Below are 22,828 nucleotides of genomic sequence, written 5' to 3'. Positions count from 1 at the left end.
TAGTCTCTTGGGCTGTTCCTGCTGACAAGGCATGGGGATTCCTCCTGTGGGAGAGTCAGGCCAGATGGCTACAAGAGGGCGTACCGGGGTCGGGATGTGAGCCCCAGACTGCCAAAGGCCCTGTTCCCTGCAGGCAGAGGAGAGGTTACTGCAGGTCAATTAGAGACACCTGGACCCAGTGAAGGGCTACTCCAGGTATCCTTAAACCCTGCCTCCCCAAAGGGCAGTGGGGGGAGCAAAGGAGAAGGAGAGAGAGGAGCTGCCAGCAGGTTTGTGGTGGCCGGAGGAGAACTCCCCTAGACCAGGAGACGCTGCTTGTCTTCAGCCAGAGAAGCAGAGAGGGGAAAGCCCCAGCCTGCAGGAAGGACCCGTGTCTCCGACCCTCCAAGGCTTTACCACCACCTCTACAGCCCTGAGACGGAGTCACAGAAAGATATCTCCCCGGGGCGTGTACAGGGACTGGGGCTGCCCGCCCTCCCCTGTGGGGCTGAAGGACTCCCCCAGGCCTGAAATTAGGCCTGCACCAAACGCTCCACGAGAGAGGTGCCGAGGGGAAGAGACAAGACTTGTCCGGGTTGGGGCGGAGTTACCTCAGGCCCCACCACAAAGGGAGACTGCTGCAATAGGCGAGACCAAGGAGGGTTGCTATACCACACCACCCAGCCCTGCCCTGGACCTCGCTCAGAGAGCTCCACCTTCCATGTCCTCCTCTGGCTAGTCGGGCCTGCAACATTGAAAGCCAGCTTGTCATACTCCTGCTGCAGGGAGGAAGACGGATTCTCCCCATCTGCCGCCTGACCGCCTCTCTGCTGCTCAGCCCCTCTGCCAGCTCCCTCTCTCTTCCCTCAGGTGGGGTGTCTCCTCCCAGCCTCCTTTTGACTGGGTTTTCTGCGTAACTCCAGCACTGCCTGTGTTGCTGCTGAGTGCTCCGCGGCAGCACTGTCCCGTTGAAACGTGCGATGATAGCGTCACTGCCACCACAGCAGTTGAAAAACCAAAGTGACTCAGTCATTTTCCTCTCAGCTGCTTGGGAAGCCCTAAGATGCAGAGATGGCGGGTCTGTCTGCTGCTGCCTGGCAGCCCTGACTCTGGTCAAAGGCACACTGGAAGGCTCTTCACATTCAGAAGAGCTAGAAAGAAATGTTCGTGAAATCATAGACTCTGCAGAAGTGGCTGACCCATTCCCCCTCCATGTGCCCCTGATGAGAGAGGTTTTCAGCCTGCATCCCGCACCAGAGATGGACACTTCTGTGGTGAGCGTGACCTCAGCAGATGGCAGAGTGCCCCTGGGGGTGAGAGCTGGCTGTTGTGAATGCGACGTGCTGTCGCTGGTTCAGAGATCCGGGCTGAGTGGTGTTTACCGTATTTCTTGTATGGCTGTTGTGCCCAGAGTCCCATTGTGTTAGACCACCCACACCCACACCCACACACACACACACACACACACACACACACACACACAGTCCTTGCCCTCAGACTCTCCCCTCGCTGCCTGAAACCAGTGCTGAGTGTGGGTTAGGGTCTGATGCGGCTTTCACTGCCATGAGGACTGAGTGCCTCTTGGTGTGAAGATTGGCTCGGGCTGGAATGGGTGCCGCGCACTCCAGCGTCATACAGGGATGTCTGAGCTGGTTCCAGGCTGATGGATTTTCCTGTCTGCCCCCCATCTCCTCACATGCTAAAGCTGAGAGCCAAGCCAGACAGAAGCCAGGAAATTCCATGGTGAAGGCTGCCTCCGTGGCACTAACTCTGCCACGCTGCACCTGTGACCCTGGCCCTGCAGCCGTGCAGTTACTGCTTGGTTTTGCCTGTCCCTGGCCTAGGCTGGGCAGGGGGTGGTTGAGTTAATGTCCAAAGCCTTTGCAGAGCTGTTGAGCCCATGCTGTCACTATGGTCTTTGCCCCATCCCCTCCATGCCATGAGCTCTTTGGGGCAGGTGTAACCCATAGGACTAGCCTGCTTGCTTGTATCATGGATATATATATCTTTTCTTATAGATTTAAGTATGATTGTTTAATTAATAGAGTTAAAAGTTTATGTATTTTGCTGTAATGCAAGACACCGTACAGGTCACATCCTGTATGAAACACAGCTAGCATACATATATTTAGAACCTTTACCTTAGATAAGTCAGGAGACATTAAACGGGGGGTGCTGGCACAGGTTAAGCACCAAGAAACTTTACAAGTCCACCACAGAACCCACAAAGGGCCAGAAATAATAAAGGTGAGATAAACAGACCACCTGGAAAGGATGTGGATACGTCAGTAATACGCACGAACCTGGCAGCCTAGAGAATGTGTGTACCCCAATAGTTTGGATGGGGAAAATCCAGGTATGGACTTAGGAGGACCTGTATTCTTGGGGTATAAGAAGGGGCAGATGGTGCTATTTGTGGGTCAATCGTCAGCTACTCCTGCTTGAAGTTTCTTTAGTTAGTGTTAAGATTTTTCTTCTTCATTTTTATACTTAGTATTATTTGTAGTGTTAGTCTTAGTCTTATAGTTCTTAGCTCGAGCATTGCCTACTCCACCCCTCTTCTCGAGTTGAGGAACCAGACATCTCTGTCAACCAGATCAGCAGGGAAGGGTGTGAGTATATTAATCCAAAGCATATCGTAGAAATATATATACCATATGAGTCTCTAAAATTGATTGTATTATCCATCATCCATTTGATTGTTCATTTTCTCTATATCAGTTACTTGTTTATCATTTTACGTTATCTTAATACGACATCTAAAAATTATACAAATTTGGTTATCATTAGGAATCTTCCTGTTGTTCGCCCCGGGGTCCCTATAAAACTCTTCTGGAGCTTGATTCCGGGACAAGAACCTTCTAATCCAAGCAATTGGCAAGCCTATAACCCTATTAAATAACTAATACACTGAAAATCAGGCTACACAGGCTGTCTCTCGGTGGCAGCTAGTGCTTAGATACTGTCGTGATGGGCAGTCATCTAAAACCCCGTGACACCTGTGTTTTGAGCTGCCTGTTTTAAACCATCAGCCTTCAGGTGGGACCCAAGTGCTCATGTCTGCATGCGCGGCAACCGCTTCCCTGTGAGCAAGTGTGTCCCGGCAGCTGTGGCTGGCTGAGGCTGCTGTCTGGCCCACAGTAACTCCCTGGGTGGGAGGGGTGAGCTCAGCTCCTCTCGCTTGCTAGTGCAGATGCTTACAGGGAGCAAGCCCTGCCGGAAGAGCTGGAACTTAGCAGAGTTCAGCATCTGCTTGTGGCAGGAAATCGGCAGCTGCATGTCACAGCGGAGGGGGTGGGGTTGGTATGCAGCCAAGCCCAGAGTCAGGCTGTTTACACTGCTCAGTGCCTGTGCACACTGCTGGTAAAGCACGGGGGCCTTCAGCTTCCTCCGCCCTGACTCAGGAAGCTCCCTGCAGGTAGGGCAGGCGGGAGTGGCTGGCCAAGGAAAGGTGAGCAGGGTGGGGACGCTGATTCGTAGCTCTGTGGGTTACTGTGGGAGGCAGGGAGTGGTGTAGCATGTCTTACCACCACCAGCTGAATGCCTTGAAAAATGTCCGACAGCTGCTCTCCAGAGGTGAGGGTGCTGATGAGGTCAGGGACTGTGCCCTGGTGAAGAGCCCAGCTCCCCCAGCTGCTCAGGGGCAAGAGGTGCTGGATTCCTGCCAGGTGGTGGCTCTGTCTTCCTTATCACTTTCTGGCGGGCTCAGAACCAGGCGCTTCCTCAACTCCATGCCTTTCCTCGTTGCTGGTTCCTGCCTCTGGCCCGCATGCCAGGCTGCTAGCGTACGGGGGGGCAGGCCCCTGGGCGCTGACTGAGGGGGGTCACTGGGCCAGCCCTTCATAATGTGCAGGAGGCAGGGGACACAGGAGGTTCTGAGAGGTGGAGCCTCCTGTGCCCCGTGCGTGTTGTGAAGGGCCGGCCCAGAGCACCCCCCAGGCTGAGGTGTGGTGAGGCCGGGCCATCCAAGCTGGTGCAGGGCTGGAGTGGCAGGTAATTGCGAGCAGGCGTGCCAAGCTGGTCCTTCACAATGGGCAGAAGATGCAGGAGGCTCAGGAGCACAGAGCCTCCTGTGCCCCCCGCCTCCTGCATGTCATGATGGGCCGGCCTGGCATGCCCACCCCCCCAGGCCAGGGGAGTGAGGCCGCCCCATCTGAGCCGGCACCAGACTGCAGGGCTGGAGCGCCGGGTAAGCACTGGGCTGGCCCTTCACGCCGGACGCGGGCGCAGGAGGCTCTGAGGGTGCCCCTGCCTGTCGTGAAGGGCTGGCCTAGATCCTCTCCCCAGGCTGGGGGGTGTGGCTGCCACATCCGAGCTAGTGTTGCAGTGGGAGAGGCGGGCGCCACGTGGTGGGTAAGTGTGGGAAGGGGTGTGGCGAAGCCAAGCCTGCATTTGCGCCCACTCCCTCCCCTGAAGGTACAGACCTCTCCTGCCCTGCGCGGGTGGGGTGTGGTGCATATGTAGGCTTGGCTCCCAGGTGCTGGAGACCCTTGGTGCACAACTGGAGAGGGGTCAAACCAGTGCCTTGGAAGGGAAAGTCCCTGTATCCCATCCATCCTCCCAAACGCGGGCTGGATTGGAACAGCTGTGGAATACAGTTGCCTCTGGGGAAGTGTCACCCTAACCTGGCAGTGAGGGGTTCCCTTGAGTCAGGAGGGGTTACAGCCCTTTATTTTGATCCTCTCTGATGTAACCGGGGCTTCTCTCGTTCTCACGGCTCTGAGCTTGTGTGGCAGTGAGTTCCATAGGTAAATTACGCACTGTGCAAAAAGCATTTTCCTTGCTCAGTTTTAAACCCACCTCTCTTTAGCGTCACTGGCTGACCCCTGGTTCCCATGTGGGTAGATAGGGCGCCCTGTTCACCACCTCACTCACCACTCTTTTATATCACTGCCCCTCTCTGAGCAGACAGGCTTTTCTCTCTCTCTGGGTCCCTCATTTCTGGGAGATGTGGACGCATGTGGCACATGCTCCAGGGAATGGCCATGACCCCATCTTGTTTCTGGCTCCTTAGCACAAGCAGAGGTCACAGGAAGATCTTTGAGAAACCCCTGATAAGGAAGACAGGGCAACACAGGCGGAGCCTCACTGGCATGTGGTCTGAGCTTGGTTTTCCTCTTGTGGTTTCTGTGTCATGGCAGCTTTTATTTATAATTCATTCTCTCCAGTCTTATCGGTCTCTGCTCCCTGTGCAAGTGCTTCCTCCTGGGTGACAGTGTCGCCACCAAGTAACAGCTACAGCCCTTCTCCTTCCCCTTCCTCACACAAGTGACAGACACTGTCCAGGGCTCACAAGGTGACCTTAGGGGCAAGTCCCTTCCCTTCTCTGTGCCTCTCTTCCCTCTGTTGCATGGAGACAATGACCCTGACCTGGGCCAGTGGCCCCGAACTGCTCTTTGGCAAAGCTGCCCCTTGGTACTGCTGCAGGGTCTGAGCTTTTGCTAAAAACTCACATCCCGTATGGTTGTGAAGGGCCTTCCAAACATGCCTGAGCCTGATGAACCGCAGCCCTCCCACGGCTCTCTGGGCCCTAGCTGAAAAGGAGCAGCAAGGGCTTGGCTTGGAGAGCGCATGAATTGGAGAAGGACTGGATCCCTTGCCCAGGCTGTCAGCTGTGTCCTAGAGGGAGTCTCTTGGGGGTGTGAGTAGCTCACAGGACCCTCTGCCCTCCCTGAGCATGGAGGGAAAAGCAACTCTTTCCATGGGCGTGGAAATAAAGGTCATGCCCGTTGCCTGTCATTGGGGAGCTATTGTGCAGAAGTCAGGAAGCAAAGGGTCCCGCAGCACCCCCCCAGGAGTGGGGAGGGAAGGGTCGGATGTGATTCTTTGTGTACTGGGTTAGGGCAGCACAGTGCCTGCTGCAGCCACTGGTCTGTGTGCCTGTGGAATTAGAGCCTCCTGTGGCTGGTTTCCTGGGGGGGACAGTGCTGGGAGAGAGGGGAGCAGTCCCCAGTTCCCTTGTGAGGGGTTAGTATTTGTCTGTGTAGCGGTACTGGGAACTCATCTGGCTGACTTTTCTTTGGCAGGTGAAACAGGAGTGGGGACCGTCCAGCTGCCATCATGGTTGCCTTATCGCTGAAGATCAGCATTGGTAATGTGGTGAAGACCATGCAGTTTGAGCCCTCCACCATGGTGTATGACGCCTGTCGGATCATCCGGGAGCGGGTGCCTGAGGCACAGATGGGGCAGCGTAAGTGAAAGGACCCCTAGAGTAACTGACGCAGAGTCGCAGGGGTTAGAGATGGAAAAGTCCTATCTGGGGACAGAGCCATCACTTCGCCAGGGTTGTACAGTTCAAGCAGTGGGTCTCCCATCCCAGCCTGGGAGACAATTCCTCAGTCTGACACATCTCACTGCTGCCGCTCTTCCAGCTGGATTTCCCCTTAACTCCACCCTTTCCTCTCTATGCCCCCAGGTATCACCCCAAATAATCCCTCACCTTTCTTGGGCTTGACATCCTTCAGATTTTGTGGATGCTATGGTCTACCTCATCATTAATGTACAATTCTTCCCCAGCACCTTTACATTTATTTCTGTCTTTCCTGGACAGCACACACCCTTCCATATCTGCACTCCATTCATGACTACTGTTGCATCGCGTTTCTGTTATCCCTATAATATCTGGCCATTCTACTGCCAGTGTTACTACCTGACTGTTAGCATCACTGGTGCTGGCGGTGTCTTTTCTCTTGATATCCTTTCTCCTATGCTCTGTTCTTCTTTCCATTGCTGTATCCTTTTACTTGATTTTCTTCCTGCTCAATATTAGAATCCAGTGTGGGGATTACATGAGCATCTCCCCCAAGTTCCTCATTTAAAGCTCCGTTAATCAATTGCACCAGCCTCCATCTCAGAAGTCTATTTCCCTCCCTACTCAGAAGTCCATCCCATGCGAGCTGTCCTGCATCCCAGTCGTAAAACATCCCAAAGCTCTTCTTTATAGCACCACTGCCTGAGCCATCTGTTGATCACCACAATCTTGTCTTGCCTTCGCTCCCCTCCTCTAGGGACAGGTAGAATCCCACTGACGATCACCTGAGTGTCCTTTTCTTTGAGCATTTCCCCCAGCCTGGCATCGTCCCCTTTGATGCATTCCAGCAAGAATCTAGTCGTGTCATTGCCCTTCAGGTGGGAACAAATCAGTGGATTCTTTCCTGCTCCCATTAGGATCCTCTTTAACTTCAGGTCCACATTCTGTATCTTAGCTCCTGGCAGACGGCACACCCGTCTGTTCTCTGGGTCAGCTCTGCTGACAGACCTGTCCGTTCTTCTTAGTAGGGAGTTCCCAGTGACGTAGATCTGCCTCTTCCTGATGCCGGTGCAGTTCCCTGGCCTTCCTCCTCTCGTTCCATCTGGCTGCAAGTCCTCTTGTCTTTCGTTCTCACTTGCAATCTTCTGCAAGTTATCCTCTATTCTCTTGAGACTCTGAACTCTGGCTGTCTCCATAGATTCTTCCCCTCTTGTACAACTAGCCGCTCTTTTCTGCTTCCTTGTCCTCCCACCATCTGTTACTGCTTCTCATGCCCCTTCGCTTTCCAAGTCGGCAAATCTGTTCCTCGGCTCTATTTCTCCTTCATTAGCCAGTCTTTTCCTCTGCCTTGTGTGACCCGTATGTGCCTAGGGGAGTGCCAGGGTCAGGGCAGCCTGCGAAAAGAGAGCAGATTCTCCTCAAGCTGGTGGCTAACACTGAAGTTATATTCACCAACCAGTCACAAACAGTGCTGCTGATTCCCCAGACCAGTTATCAAGAAGCTTTAAAAAAAAAAAAAAAAGAAAAAAAAGTGCACAGCCCCCTTCATTGCATTTCAGTCGCTGGCTTCCAATCAGCAACTAAGATCCAGTGAAGAGATACGTTCTTTAAAAACTCTGTTCGCTTTACCAAAATCTTCTCCTGATCCCCAAAGGGTCAGCCACACGGCCAGATCAATATTGGTTTGGATCTTACCCAAAACACCACGCTGCCAGTCCATTCGTGTCTAAAACTAAAGGCTTATTATAAAAAGAAGGAAAGAAACAAACGAGGAGAAATGTTAAATGATCAGACCAATCAGATACACACACTCGCGCACACTCTCGCACACTCAAGCTCCCCTGTTTTCAGCTGTGTTTGCTGGCTCCTGTGCCATTGCTCCTGGAGAAGCAGGGCCATAACCAAGGCGGGGCAGCTGCCCAGGGTGCAGAGCTATCGGAGTGGAAAATTGGGGGGGAGGGGACACGCAGGATCACATGCCCCTGAGATTTCTGCCTTCCATTTCGTTCAAAGGTTTACAAACTATGGGGAGTGCCCCACAGTTTGAAAATCGTCGCCTTCTGCCAGGAGCTGGTGGATCGGAAGGTGGTGGGAGCCACTTGGGCCCCTGGCTTTCTGTGCAGGGGGAACCGGGACTCTGCCCGGCAGCCCTGCCTACCCTGCTCCGCAGGCTGGGCCACGTCTGCGTGACCCACTGATGCCTCTCCCTCAGTCATGTGCCCCTCAGAACCTTTAAATTGTGCCACCCCCAATCAGGAGTTACACATCCCCTCTGGGCTGAGGAGGAGCAGCAGCAGAGCCACGAGCACCAGGGCAGTGACAAGTGAGCCCCTTGGGGAGCATGTCATGGCAACCAGGCTCTGTGGGCAGGGGCTGGCTCCAGTGGACATTGCTGGCCAGTGCCAGGCTCCGTCGAGGGAGAGGCAAGAGCATGTCGGGCGCAGCTCGGAGCTGTGCCACCTGCCCTGCCTGGGGAGTGCCTGGCTGTGTAGAGGCGGCCTGACTCGGGGAGCAGGGTAGGGAGGATTGCCGGGCAGCCAGCCAGCACCCCAGCTCCTACAGCATGGAGAGCCATGGCCACAAGCAGCCCGGGCAGTTCCCACCAGCTTCTGATCTGCCAGCTCCTGGCAGGAGGTGATTGTTTTCCAATAGGAGGGGGCATGTGGCACCAGGACCCCCCCATGCTGTGCCTCTAGAGGTGCAAATATACTTACTCACTCCAGGTGCTCAAATGCCTCGTTATGGCTCTGTAGGGAAGTGCTGGGGAAGGGGAACAGGCTGGACTGAATGACACAAGTATCTGAATACGGAGGAGCTTGGAAATTAGTTTCTGCATTTTGAGTTAAACTCTCTGAAGCCTGCATCCCAAGCAAGGGTTAAAAATTCGTAGGCAAAGGTTGCAGACCAAACTGGATGAACAAGCATCTCAACAGGTTATTGAGAGAGAGCCTACAAGGAATGGAAGATGGGAGGGATCAGTAAGGAAAGCTACCTCTTGGAGGTCAGAACATGTAGGGAGGAAACTGCCAAAAGCCAAGCCGAGTTGAACCTTGCAAAGGAAGTTAAAACCAATAGCAAAAGGTTTTTTAGCCGCATATATGAGAAGACAAGGAAAGAAGAAGTGGAACTGCTAAGTACTGAGTATGGGGTGGAGGTTAAAGATAATCTAGGTATGGCCCAACATTTAAACAAATATTTTGCCTCAGTTTTTGGTAGAGGTAATGAGGCCCTTGGGAGCAGTGACAGCGTGGCTAGTGGAAATGGGGATCTGGAAGTAGAATTTACCACATCTCAGGTGGTAGTCATACTCAAGCAGCTTAATGGACCAAATTGGGGGCCTGGATAATCTCTATCCAAGAATGTTAAAGGAACTGGCACATGAAATTGCAAGCTCAATAGCAATGAGCTTTAATGAATCAATAAACGCAGGGTTAGACCCTATGACTAGAGAATTGGTAGTATAGTATCTGTTTTTAAGAAGGGGGGTGAGGGGGAAGTGATCAGGAATCTACAGGTCCATTAGTTTGGCCTCAATTGTACGCAAGGTCTTGGAACAAATTTTGAAAGAGAAGGTAGTTAAGGACAATAGAGGTAAAGGGTAATTGGGGTAAAATATGACTTTGTTTTACAAAAGGTAGATTGTGCCAGACCAACCCAATCTCTTCTTTGAGAAAACCAATTTTTTAGATAAAGGAAATGTGTAAAGTCTAATCTATCTGGATTTCAGTCAGTCATTTGATACAATTCCACATGGGAAATTAGTAGTTAAATTGTAGAAAATGGGGATTAATACGAGAATTGAAAGGTGGGTAAGGAACTGATTAAATGGGAGGCTATAACAGGTCAGACTGAAAGGTGAACAGACAGGCTGGACAGAGATTACTAATGGAGTTCCTCAGGGATCAATCTTAGGGCCAATCTTATCTAACATTTTAATTAATGACTTTAGCACAATAAGTGGGAATGTGCTACTAGAATTTGAGAGTGACACAAAGTTGGGAGATATTGCCAATATAGAGAAGGACCAAAATATACAAGAAGATCTGGATGTCCTTGAAAACTTAAGTAATAGAAATGGGGTGAAATTTAATAGTGCGTAGTGCAAAGTGCAAGGTCATGCAAATAGGGACTAACAACAAGAATTTTTGCTAAATGCTGGGGACATAGGTGAAAACAAGATGAGGAGAAAGACATGGGTGTATTGGTCCATCATAGGATGAGTGTTAGCTGCCAATGTGATGCAGCTGTGAAAAGGACTAATGCAGTCCTAGGATGCATCAGGAGAGGAATTTCCAGTAGCGATAAGGGCGTGTTACTACCGTTATACAAGGCACTGATGAGACCTTATCTGGAATACTATGTTCAGTTCTTGTCTCCTATGTTTAAGAAAGATTAATTCAAACTGGAACAGTGCAGAGAAGGGCTACTAGAATAATCTGGAGAATGGAGAACCTACCTTACGAGAGGTGACTTACGGAGCTTGGCTTATTTAGTGTAACCTAACAGAGGCTGAGTGGGGAGATGATTGTTCTCTATAAATACATCAGGAGAGGGAGAGAAGTTATTTAAGTTAAGTGCCAATGTGCACACAAGAACAAATGGGTATACATTGACCATCAACAAGTTTAGGCTTGAAATTAGGCAAACATTTTTAACAGTCAGGGGAGTGCAGATGTGGAACAGCCTTCCAAGAGGGGAGCAGTGGGGGCCGAAAACCTAACTGATTTCAAGACCAAGCTTGACAAGTTTCCGGAGTGGATGGAATGATGAGGTATGGCCCATCTATGACTTTTGTTAGCGTGTATCTCCAAAAGCCAGAGATGGGATGCTAGATGGGTAGGGCCTTTAATTTATACAGAGAATTCTTTCCATGGTGTCTGACTGGTGGGTCTTGCCCATATGCTCAGGATCTAATTAGAATCATAGAGTTGGAAGGGACCTCAGGAGGTCATCTAGTCCAACCCCCTGCTCAAAGCAGGACTAACCTCAGCTATATCATCCCAACCAGGGCTTTGTCAAGCCTCAGCTTAAAAACCTCTAAAGATGGAGATTCCACCACCTCCCTAGGTAACCCATTCCAGTGCTTCACCACCCTCCTAGTAAAAAACTTTTTCTTAATGTCCAACCTAGACTCCCCAACTGCAACTTGAGACCATTGCTCCTTGTTCTGTCATCTGCCACCACCAAGAACAGCCTAGCCCCATCCTCCCTGGAACCCCCTTTCAGGTAGATAAAGGCTGCTATCAAATCCCCCCTCATTCTTCTCTTCTGCAGACTAAACAAGCCCAGTTCCCTCAGCCTCTCCTCATAAGTCCTGTGCTCCAGCCCCCTAATCATTTTTGTTGCCCTCCACTGTACTCTCTCCAACTTGTCTACATCCTTTTTGTAGTGGGGGGCCCAAAACTGGACACAATACTCCAAATGCAGCCTCACCAATGCCGAATAGAGGGGAATAGTCACTTCCTGTGATCTGCTGGCAATGCTCCTACTAATGCAGCCCAATATGCTATTAGCCTTCTTGACAACCAGGGCACACTGCTGACTCATATCCAGCTTTTTATCCACTGTTACCCCCAGGTCCTTTTCTGCAGAACTGCTGCCTAGCTCGTCGGTCCCCAGTCTGTAGCTGTGCATGGGATTCTTCCTTCCTAAGTGGAGAACTCTGCAGTTTTCTTTGTTGAACCTCATTAGATTTCTTTTGGCCCAATTGATTGCCATGTCTGGGGTTGGGAAGGAATTTTCACCCAGGTCAGACTGGCAGAGACTCTGGACCCTTTTTGTCTTCCTTTTCAGTGTGTGGGACAGGTCAGTTTGCTGTTTTAAACTAGAGTAAATGATGGATTCTCTGTAACGTGGAGTCTTAAAATCAAGATTTGAGGACTTCAGTAACTCAGCCAAAGGTTAAGGGTGTGTTACAGGAGTGGGTGGGCAAGGTTCTGTAGCCTGCGATGTGCAGGAGATCAGACTAGGTGATTGTGGTGGTCCCTTCTGGCCTTAAAGTCTGAGTCTTAACTTCTAAGCCACTGAATCATGTAAGACCTTTCTCTGCTAGGCTGAAGAGCACATTATTAAATATTTGTTCCCCATGTAGATACTTATAGACTAATCAAGTCACACCTTAAACTTCTCTTTGTTAAGATAAGTAGATTGATTTTCTTGAGTCTGTCACTATAAGGCTTATTTTCTAATCCTTTAATCATTTTCATGGCTCTTTTCTGAACCTGGTCCGATTTTTCAACATGCTTCTTGAATTGTGGACACCAGAACTGGCCACAGCATTCCAGCCCTGGTCACACCAGTGCCAAATACAGAGGTAAAATAACTTCTCACCTCCTACTTGAGATTCCTCTATCTATGCATCCAAGGATTGCATTAGGCCCTTTTGACCACAGTGTCACGCTGGGAGCTCATGTTCAGCTGATTATCGACCACTATTCCCAAGTCTCTTTCAGAGTCACTGCTTCCCAGGACGGTCCCCCATCATGTAGGCATGGCCTGCATTCTTTGTTTCTAGATGTGTACATTTACATTTAGCCATTTTGTTTGCTTGCGCCCATCTTATCAAGTCATCCAGATTGCTTTGTGTTTATGACCTGTGTTGTTTACCACTCCACCAATTTTTGTGATGTCCTCTCAATATTTATCTGTGATGATTTTTATTTTTTTCCAGGTCATTCATAAAAATATTCAATATGGTAGGGCCAAGAACAGAGCCTTGTGGGAACCTATTAGATACACACCCATTCGATGATGATTTCATGTTTACAATTGCATTTTGAGACCTGTCAGTTAGCCAGCTTTTAATCCATTTAATGTGTGCCAGGCTAATTTTACATCGTTCTAGTATTGCAGTCAAAATGTTCTGTCAAGTCAAATGTCTTACGGAAGTCTAAAGTATATTATATTACCACTATTAGCTTTATCAACTGAACCTGTAATCTCATTAAAAACATTAGGTTGACAGGATATCTGTTTTCTATAAACCCATTTTGATTAGTGTTAATTGTTACCTTTAATTTTTTATCAATAAGAATCCCATGTCATTGCTTCATTATCTTTCCTGATATCGATGTCAGACTGACAGGCCTATAATTATCCAGGTCATCCCATTTGCCCTTTTTAAGTATTGGCACAACGTAAGTTCTTCTGTGAGTGCTGGTCCCTATGTGGATTCCAGACATGGGTGCACATGTGTGCCATGCACCAGAGCCGGAACTGTTTAGTAGTAGTCTGTCGACCCTCATGCCGTGGGGGTCTGAGATCTTATGAGGCTGCACACTCCAAAGAAGGCCAACCCCCAATGAAAAACTAAACATTTAGACAGGCCACAGCTACCTATGGCTTCAATCCGTGCGCCACTGGCCACTCCAGCCCTGCCCTCTCCGCTGGGTCTGTCAATCCTGTTCCAGCCTTTTACACCAGGTAGGCTGTCACCACCCAACACCTACAGCAGAATTGGTCAGACTGTTGGATAGCCCCCGCCACAGCTAGGAGCATTAAATAGCAGACAGCCACCCTCCCCAGCAGATGAACCGCTACTGTTGCAGGCACCACCTCAGCCAAGACAGAGGGACCAGATGCAGGTGTTTTTAGCACCACCGGCTCTGACAGTACTGACAGCTCCACCTTTCCCAGAGCAGCACTCCAAGTCCGAGTGGTCCTCGGATCCGGGACCATCTTTTTCACCGGCGCACAACCCACGGTACTGCCCTAACACGTACCCGCAGCCATATGGACCCCCAGCTGAGCACTGGCCCCGTTACCCAGGCAGACTACTGCGACAGGGCCACCATGCCTGGCCCTATTGGCACCACTGGGACCCATGCTGCAGCAGAGTAGCATCATATGGGCCCCCTTCGGACTTCTCTCCGTCGGTGTGCAAAGATCCACAGGGAGCCGTTAGGCCCTTGCCACCAGTGGAACTGACCGCATCACCGGTACAGAATGGAACATCATCACCCCTCCCATCCTCTCGCCGCCAGAGGATCAGGACAAATACAGGACCTGCTGCAGCACATAGCTACAACCTCAGCCTTCCTTTCGAGGGACGAGTTCCTGGATCTCTTACGGCGCCATCTCAGATCGCACTTCCTGTTCAAAAGGCGATCTTGCAATCAGCCCAGTCAGTCTGGCATGCGCCAGCATCATACGCTCCTACACCAAAGCGTGTGGAGAGATGCTTCTCCATCCCCACTAAAGACACGGATTTTCTGTTTACTCATCCACAGCCTAACTCTTCTGTAGTACAGGCAGCTATGAACAAAGCCAGGCAGCAGCACTTCCGGTCCACTCCCCCGGATTGAGTGGAAAAAAATTGGACCGCATCGGGCAGAAAGTGTACTCCTGTGCGGGCCTGCAATTCTGCATAGCTAGCCATCAGGCTATTCTAGCAAAATATGACTTTCACATGTACACACAGTTGGCGGAGTTTCAGGCCGCCTTACTGGAAGACAAATGAGGACAATTCCAAGCCCTTATTGATGCAGGCAAGTTGGGAGCTAAGGTCACACTTCAGGCAGTAGTAGACGCAGCTGATACAGCAACACGGGGCTTAGCATCAGGGGTCATGTTCAGGAGAAACTCGTGGCTCCAAACTTCCGGATTCCCTGCCGAGGTCCAGACCACTCTAGAAGACTTCCCATTTGACAACCAAAAGCTCTTCAGTGATGAAACTGACGAGAGTCTCCACTCCTTCAAGGACTCCTGGGCAACCGTGCGATACATGAGCCTATACACTCCAGCTCCCACCCACTACCAAAACAGACCACCCTTCAGGTCACGTTACCCTCCCAGACTCAGCGTCCAACTGTACCAACCTTATCCACCAGACCAACAAGACCAGTTGTGACACCAACAAAGGTCTCAGCACCCTAGATTCTCTGCTGCCTCAACCTCTATGGCATCTACCTCCCAGCAGTGCCCCTCCAGATGTCCCTTTTGACTCTTGTATAGAGAACCACGAACCCATCCCCAACCCTCCTCCTGGTTCTGATTGTTTTCAGGGTCAGTCTCGCTCCCTTTGCCAACAACTGGAGCAAGGTTACCACCAACCAATGGGTACTAGATGTGGTACACAGAGGATATCTTATAGAATTCCAGACTTTCCTATATACCTTTCACGACCAGACCTCCTACAACAGGGGACCTACACACTCCTGAAAAGTGGGGCAGTAGAATGGGTCCCACACCACTATCAGGGCAATGGCTTCTACTCCCACTGCTTCCTCGTTCTGAAAAAGAGAGGAGACCTTTGCCCCATTCTGGATCTGCGGGCATTGAATCGATATAGCCAGAAATTCTGATTCCGCATGGCTGCCCTTTCCCAAATCATTTCATCCCTCTTCCCCAGAGCTCGGTTTGCAGCTCTTGATATGAAGGATGCATATTTCCACGTGGACATCCATCCTGCCCGCCGCAAATGTCTCCATTTTACAGCGGGACACATCCCTTACCAGTTCTGTGTACTTCCTTTCGGAATTGTCACGGTCTCTCATGTTTTCATAAAGGTGTTTCCATGGTAGCAGCACAGATGAGATGCTGGGGCCACTCGCTTTTTCCGGGCTCCTAGTGCACCTTCCACCTCTCCCGAACCTCCTCACCCCACAACGGGGCCAGATCTGCCACCCAAACCCATTTCATCTCATGGCCTGGTATTTGGATGGGGCTTGACTGTAGGATAGCAGTGCTCTACACCAGAACGGAACGTATTTACCCATAATTGCCATCCCTCCACCAGGGCCTGTTACCAGGTGAAGTGGCATCATTTCACGGAGTGGGCAACACACCACCATCACTCCCTGAGCACACTGTCCCTCCCAATGAATACATCCTTGAATACATACTTACCCTTCATCATTCAGACCATTCGACACGCCTCTGTGCAGGTACATCTGGTGGCGATTAGTGCTGTCCTTCCACTGCTGGATGGCATCTTGATCTTTGCCCATCCCACCTCAGCTCACTTCCTCCATGGCCTCTTTAATACTTTTCCCTCAATTAGGAAACCCACCCCCTCCTGGGACCTTCACCTAGTCTTCTCCACACACACCAAACCACCCTTCAAACCTCTAGCCAGCTGTTCCCTCTCCCATCTCTCCATGGAGGTGATTTTCCTTATAACCTCGTGTCTGCCAGGCAAATCAGTGAATGAAGAGCCATGATGGCAGCCGTGCCATTCCAATATTTCATAGGGATAAAGTCTCCCTGCGACTCTATCCCAGGTTTCTTCCCAAGGTGGCTTCGCTGTTCCACCTCAGTCAAATTGTTCATCTACCAGCCATATACCCCAAGCCGCACACTTCCACCAGAGCACGTATCCTACACCGCTCGACGTCAGCCAGGCACTGCCCTTTTGCCTTCAGCACAGCCCTGCTTTCCAAGCTCACCCAGACTTTGTCGCTATAGCAGAGCACTGTAAGGGCCACGCTCTGTCTTCACAGCGCATCTCTAAATGCATCACAGAGTCTGACTCCCTTTCACGGGTATCTCTACCACTGGGCATCACTGCCCACTCTACACGGGCACAAGCAACCACCTCAGCCCTACTCAGACATCCCATGGCAGGACATTTGTAAAGCAGCAATGTGGTCTTCCATCCTCACATTCACCACTCATTATGCTCTTTCACATGCAGAGTAGTAGACACAGCAGGTGGCCAAAGAGCACTAGGAACTCTGACTTCCACTGAGCCTCACTCCCCGCTCCAAACTAACTGCTCCTCCCCACGTCTGGAATCCACATAAGGGCCAGCACTCGAAGAGGAAAGGGAGATTATTTACTGTAACTGTGATGGTTCTTCAAGAGGTGTGGGCTTTATCTGGATTCCAATCCCACCCTCCCAGCCCCTCTGCTGTGGGCTCGATGCCTGCTGGTAAGAGGGAACTGAGGGGACATTGACCTACACAGCCTTATAAGACCTCAGACACAATCACAGGGACCACGCATGGGTTGACAGAGACTACTACAAACAGTTCTAGGGCATGGTGCACATGCCCATCCATATCTAGAATCCAGATAGGGACCGCACCTCTCAAAGAACCATCAGTTACAGTAAATAACCTTCCTCTCTCTTCCACACTTCTTGAACTTCCCCTGTGTTCCAAGACTTATTGAAAATCAACATTACTGTTCTAGTGAACTCCTCAGCCAGTTCTTTTAAAACTCTTGGATGCAAGTTCTCCTGACCTGCTGATTTCAAGAAGTCTAACTTCAGCAGCTGCTATTTAGATACCAGTGCAATGGAAAGAGTGCTTTCATGTGAGAGGACCACATCATTTTTCCCCAAACATAGAACAGAAATGTTTATTGAACAGTTCTGCATTCTGCATTAACTATACCATTAACTCTGCATAACTCTACCATTTCCATTAGTAATGGACCAATACCGTTGTTACCATTCTTTTTGTTCTTAATGTACTTTTTAAAAAATCCTTCTTGTTGTCCTTAACTCTACTGGCAATAGCGTTCTCCTTGTGTCCCTTTGCTTCGCTTACCAGTGTTCTTATCTCACACGTTTCCTGGGACCCTGGGAACTCTGGACCGTGTTTGGCCTTCTCCTGAGCTTCCTCGGTTGGGGATACTCTGCTTTCTTTCCCCACCAGTGACGGGCCCCTCTTCTAATTTGAAGTTTTTTGGCTCCTGTGTTAAGCCCGGCAGAGTTTGTGTGCTCTCATGCCCTGTGGCTGAAGGAGACATTGCAGTACCCTGATAAATGGGGAAGGGGTAAACCTGCCTGGTCACACCGCTGCCTGGTCACGCTGCTTTTTATACCCCCACTGTGATGTTCCATCTGTTTATGGTTCACATTAGGCTCTGTGTGTGCCCCAGCTCATCACACATGTAGCATGTTACCCCTGGGACTTCAGGCTTCTCCGCCCTGAACTTTCTCTCCTCAATCCTTTGTTGGGTTTTGTCAGCCATCCTGGTCTCTGGTATCTGAGACCCAGTGTTCTTCGTAACCCAGACCTCCCCAGGTGCCTCCGTGCTCTGTGCCAGCTACTAATCCCCATTGTCTCTGACACTCAAGGGCGACCCGACTTCCATGTGGGACCATCTGACTCCTTTTCCTTTGATGTCTGCAATGGCTGAGTCTGTCTGGCTGCTGTCATGGTGGCTGGGCGTTTCACCAAGTCAGGGACAGGTTCTCTTAGGGTTGTCATTGCTTCATCTGCCATTCTGGCATGTCGGCCATCTCATGCTAGAGATGGGTTGTAAGCATCACTCGGTGTCCCTGATGGGCGTGGGTCTGGGGTCCCACTACTAGTACCATGTTGTAATGATGGGCACTCAGTGCTGGAGGAACCCCTGGCATTCCAGTGCAGAACCACAGTTACTGCTCTGCGTCAGTGTCCCCTAGTGGACTGTCAGTGAGGGTTGCATACAGTGAACAATGTTCACATGGGCTCCAGTTCATCGAATCAACTGCCAGTCGTGGTTGGTAAACAGACCGTCTTTCTCCGAGGCCTGGGCTCTGCAGCCTCTCTCCTGTTGACTCTGAGTATCTCTCAAGCCTCCTTGTCTGGAGAGCTCTGGAGCTTTCTGCCTGCGTCCTGGGGCTGTTCCTGTCCACAGGAGGCTCTGCTTTCCAGGGAGACACCCTGGAGTAGCTTCCTCCCTAGCTCCCCTGAGGAGCTCTCTCCTCAGTAGCTTTCTCTGTCTGATCCAGGCTCCAGCGTGAGCCAGCATAACCCTTTATGAGGCCCACCTGTTCCTTAACTATCTGCCAGCTACTTACCTAATCAACCATCCACCGGTGGGTCTGGCTTGGCTTGTTCTCCCTAACAGAGCCTGACACAGGGAGACTGGGTGCCCGACCCCTCAGAGGGCCACGCCCAGGGCAGTGCTTCACTCCTGCTGCAGCTAATCCTAACCCTGCAGTACCTCTAGAGACCTCTCCCCAGTTCATAGAACCGTGGGGTTAGAAGGGGCTGCCAGGGACAGCTGGTCTAACCCCTGCCACGGTGCAGGATTTGTTGTGTCTAACCCATCCAGGACAGGTGGCTATCCCGCCTCCTTTTGAAACCTCCAGTGAAGGAGCTTCCATGACTTCCCGAGGCGTCTGTTCCAGTGTCCTGCTGTTCTTACAGCTAGGAAGTTTTTCCTGCAGATCTGCTGTGCTGTAGTTTGAACCCATGACCTCTTGTCCTGCCCTCTGTGGCAAGAGAGAACAACCTTTCTCCATCTTTTTTATGGCAGCCTTTCCAGTATTAGAAGACAGCTATCCTGTCCTCACGTAATCTCCTCTTTTCCAAACTAAACATACCCACTGTCTTCAGCCTATGCTCACCTGGCTTCCATTCTATCCGCTTGAGCGTCTTTGTCACTTGCCTCTGGATCCTTTCCAGTTTCTCTGCATCCTTTCTGTACGTTGGTGACCAACACTGAACACAGCACTGCAGCTGAGGCCTAACCAGCGCTGAGTCGAGCGGTGCTATCACCTTCCTGACTTGCTGCCATGCCTCTGTTAACACAACCCAACATCGCATTTACTGTTTTTGCAGCATCGCATTTCTGGCTCATGGTGAGGCTGTGATCCACCCCCACTCCCAGATCCTTCTCTGCAGTGCTGCTGCCAGGCCAGTTATCCCCCACTCTGTATCTGTGCATTTGGTTTCTCTTCCATAAGTGCAGCACCTTACCTTTGTCTTTGCTGAATTTCATTTTATGTCTATAGCCCAGTTCTCCAATTTATCAAGATCCCTCTGAATTTTAGCTCTATCCTCCAAAGAGTTGGAAACCCCCCACCCCCTTCTCCCAGCTTTGTGCCGTCTGCAAGTGTGAGCAGCGTGCTGTGTATTCCTCCATCCAGGTCATTAATAAAGATGTTAAATAACACCAGACCCAGAACAGATCCCTGTGGATCCCCACTTGAGACCTCCCTCCAATCTGACCCCATTCCATCACTAGTTACTCTTTGTTTGTGGTTGTGTCACCAATTATGTATCCACTCAGTGGTAGCTCTGTCAAGCCCACACGTCTCCAGCTTACTTCTCAGAATGTCCTGTGGGGCTGTGTCAGAAGCCTGGCTGAAGGCCAGGTACGTTATGTCCACCGCATTCCCCCATCCACCAAACCAGCTACCCTGTCAAAGAAGGCAATCAAGCTGGTTTGGCATGATTTGTTCTTGGTAAATCCACACCGGCTGCTAGTGATCACCTCTTCGTCTGCCAGGTATTCAGCACCATCAGGGATGGAGTGTGGTGAAGCACTGCAATTGGGTTATCTAGGGAGGTGGTGGAATCTCAGTCCTTAGAGGTTTTTAGGGGCTGGCTTGACAAAGTCCTGGCTGGGATGGTTTAGTTGGGATTGGTCCTGCTTTGAGCAGCGGATTGGACTAGATGACCTCCTGAGGTCCCTTCCAGCCCTAATCTTCTATGATTCACAAACTGAATGTTTTATACATTGCTCTAGTAGCTTCCCAGGTATCGAAGTCAGACTGACTGGTCTGTAGTTCCCCAGCTCCCGCTGTTTTCCCTTTTTAAAGATGGGCACTACCTTAGCCCTTCTCCAGTCTTCTGGGACCTCTCCTGTCATCCAGGGGTTTGCAAATATTATTACCTGTGGCTCTGAGATTTCATCAGCTAATTCCTTCAGTACCCTGGGGTGAACAACATCCAGCTTGCTGACTTGAAATTTTGGTCAGAAGATCTGTGATGTGTTCTTTACGGATCCCAATCTGCATCCCTTCCCCTCTATTGTCTGTGGTAGCTTGGCTAGTTGTCCAGTCACATGTTATTTTCTGTGAGAAAAGTGAAGCAAAGCAGGCACTGAGCAGCTCGGACTTCCCATCGTCTTCTGCTACCAGCTCCCCTGAGCCACGGACCCACCCCGTCCTTGGTCTATCTTCTTTGTCTGACACATTTGAAGAACTCCTTTTGTTGTATCCATCATTCCGGGCCATCTGTTACTCGTTCATTTCCCTTTCACTGATACACAGTTGGTTTTGAGAATAAGATTTAGCCACAATCTGGGTTTTACTGCTTTCCTGAAGCCATCTATTTCCTGGTTGTGTATTCCTATATAGCTCCTGTTTCTGGTACAGGAAGAGGAATCGCAGGCTACTGTGCCTTAATTATGCTGTCATTTGGGATCCTCTGCCACCTTCCATGCTGGTGGATTTTATTACTGCCTCCCAATACGTTTTACTCACTAGATTTCTGAATTCCCCAGCATTTGTTTCCCTGGAATCTGAACCCTTTGCACAGCTGTGTTCTGTGGTGTCCTGTTCCTTGCTGTGTTGAATTCAGTCAGTTTGGAGTCAAAGGTTCCCCGCTTCCCTCTGACTCTCCCTCGCTCAGGCCACTCCTCCCTCTTCCCTGGCTGAGTTCCATATGTTCTGGATTGTTACATTTTCTTTGTCAATTTCTTTGAGAAAATAGATGAAGAAAGGACAGATCCTGGTGACTTTCATGCCATTTGGGATCCTGTCAGCAGTATGATGGAAGAGCCACAAAACTAGACAAGTAAAATGCTGGGTGTCTCCGGAACTCCTGGCTGCTTATGGAGAACAGTTGAGGAGATGCCTCCACATAATCAGTGACCAGCAGCCTGGGCAATTGGCTAATGCAGAATCTCTCTTTCCTTGACACAGCTCGGGGGAGGGGGGTGCCATGTGTGGGACTTGCATGCTCAGAGCAGGGTGGTCCTGCTCTCGTCATGGTCTCCCCCTGACGGTTCATGCAATGGAGAGGGCTCTCTCCCTCTGTTCAAATTCAGTGCAAGTTTTTACCTCTGTTCGTATTGGTTCTGGATCTTGCGGCTTCCCCTTCTCCCACTGTTGTCTATGGACACCTCAGCATGCACCTTAGTCTGCATCTCTGTCCGACTGAGCCACGTAGCTGCACGTTAGAAGTTCAGGGGGGGGTCTCCAAGGCTCCACCCAACTCCACCTCTCCTCACCCTGTCCCCCTTGGGCTCACCATTCTGTCCCAAAGCCCCCTGCAGTCTCCTGGTCTCTTCTCTGTGCCATGGTCCCCTCCCCAGAACAGCCTCCCCATCCATCCCTGCATCTTTGTAATTCAGCATGCTGTTAGGGGAGATATGCACTGGGGGAGACCTGCTCTCGGGGCCATGGCCCTGCTCTGCCTGAACAGGGCGGGGCCATGGAGCTGCTCTGGCTGAATAGGGCAGGGCCATGGAGTTGGGGGACCCATGCTGGGAGAATGGGGACTCAGGACCATGGGCCTGTGCTGGGAGAGTCTCTGCTCTGTTTTTCAGCCAGTGATTTTGGGCTGTTCCTTTCGGATGAAGACCCAAAGAAGGGCATTTGGCTGGAAGCTGGGAAGGCCCTGGACTACTACATGCTCCGCAATGGGGTAAGTGCCCCAGTCCCTGAGTCCCATGCACCCCTCTCCAAGCTCTGACCGTGACATGCCCTGCAATGTGGTAAGTGCCTCCACTGCCCCCAGCTCCAGCGTGCTCCATGTTACTCCATGGTCTGCAGTGCCCTGGCCCCAGAGCTCTGGGTGTGCCCCCCCGTCTCCCTGGCATGGCTCTTTCTCAGCTTGTCTGGACAGAAGGGAAGGTTTGGTGACTGCCGGTGCCCGGGGTGTGGAGCGGGTGGAAGGCTGCATGCCCTGGATGCTGGCACTAACCGTGAGT

At 50.9% G+C, this 22,828-nt stretch overlaps 1 protein-coding gene across 4 annotated transcripts in view; it reads left to right on the top strand.

Annotated features, from left to right (window-relative positions):
- The window catches only part of TLN1 (talin 1), a 122,952-nt gene that overhangs the window by 32,270 nt on the left and 67,854 nt on the right, over positions 1–22,828 (top strand). For 3 of the 4 annotated variants that reach the window (XM_067543528.1, XM_067543530.1, XM_067543527.1), the window contains exons 2-3: positions 6,006–6,169; positions 22,445–22,542. In XM_067543528.1, coding sequence (XP_067399629.1) covers positions 6,040–6,169; positions 22,445–22,542 — 228 coding nt within the window. In that variant the 5' untranslated portion in view covers positions 6,006–6,039. Of the gene's footprint in view, positions 1–1,130; positions 1,254–6,005; positions 6,170–22,444; positions 22,543–22,828 lie in introns of those variants that run through there. The other variant, XM_067543529.1, reaches the window with a different exon arrangement.

This window comes from Emydura macquarii, unplaced genomic scaffold (assembly GCF_026122565.2).
Source record: "Emydura macquarii macquarii isolate MOO-44397 ecotype Brisbane River unplaced genomic scaffold, CSIRO-AGI_Emac_v2 contig_915, whole genome shotgun sequence".
Lineage (NCBI taxonomy): Eukaryota > Metazoa > Chordata > Testudines > Chelidae > Emydura > Emydura macquarii.
This window is presented reverse-complemented; position numbering and strand designations above follow the sequence as displayed.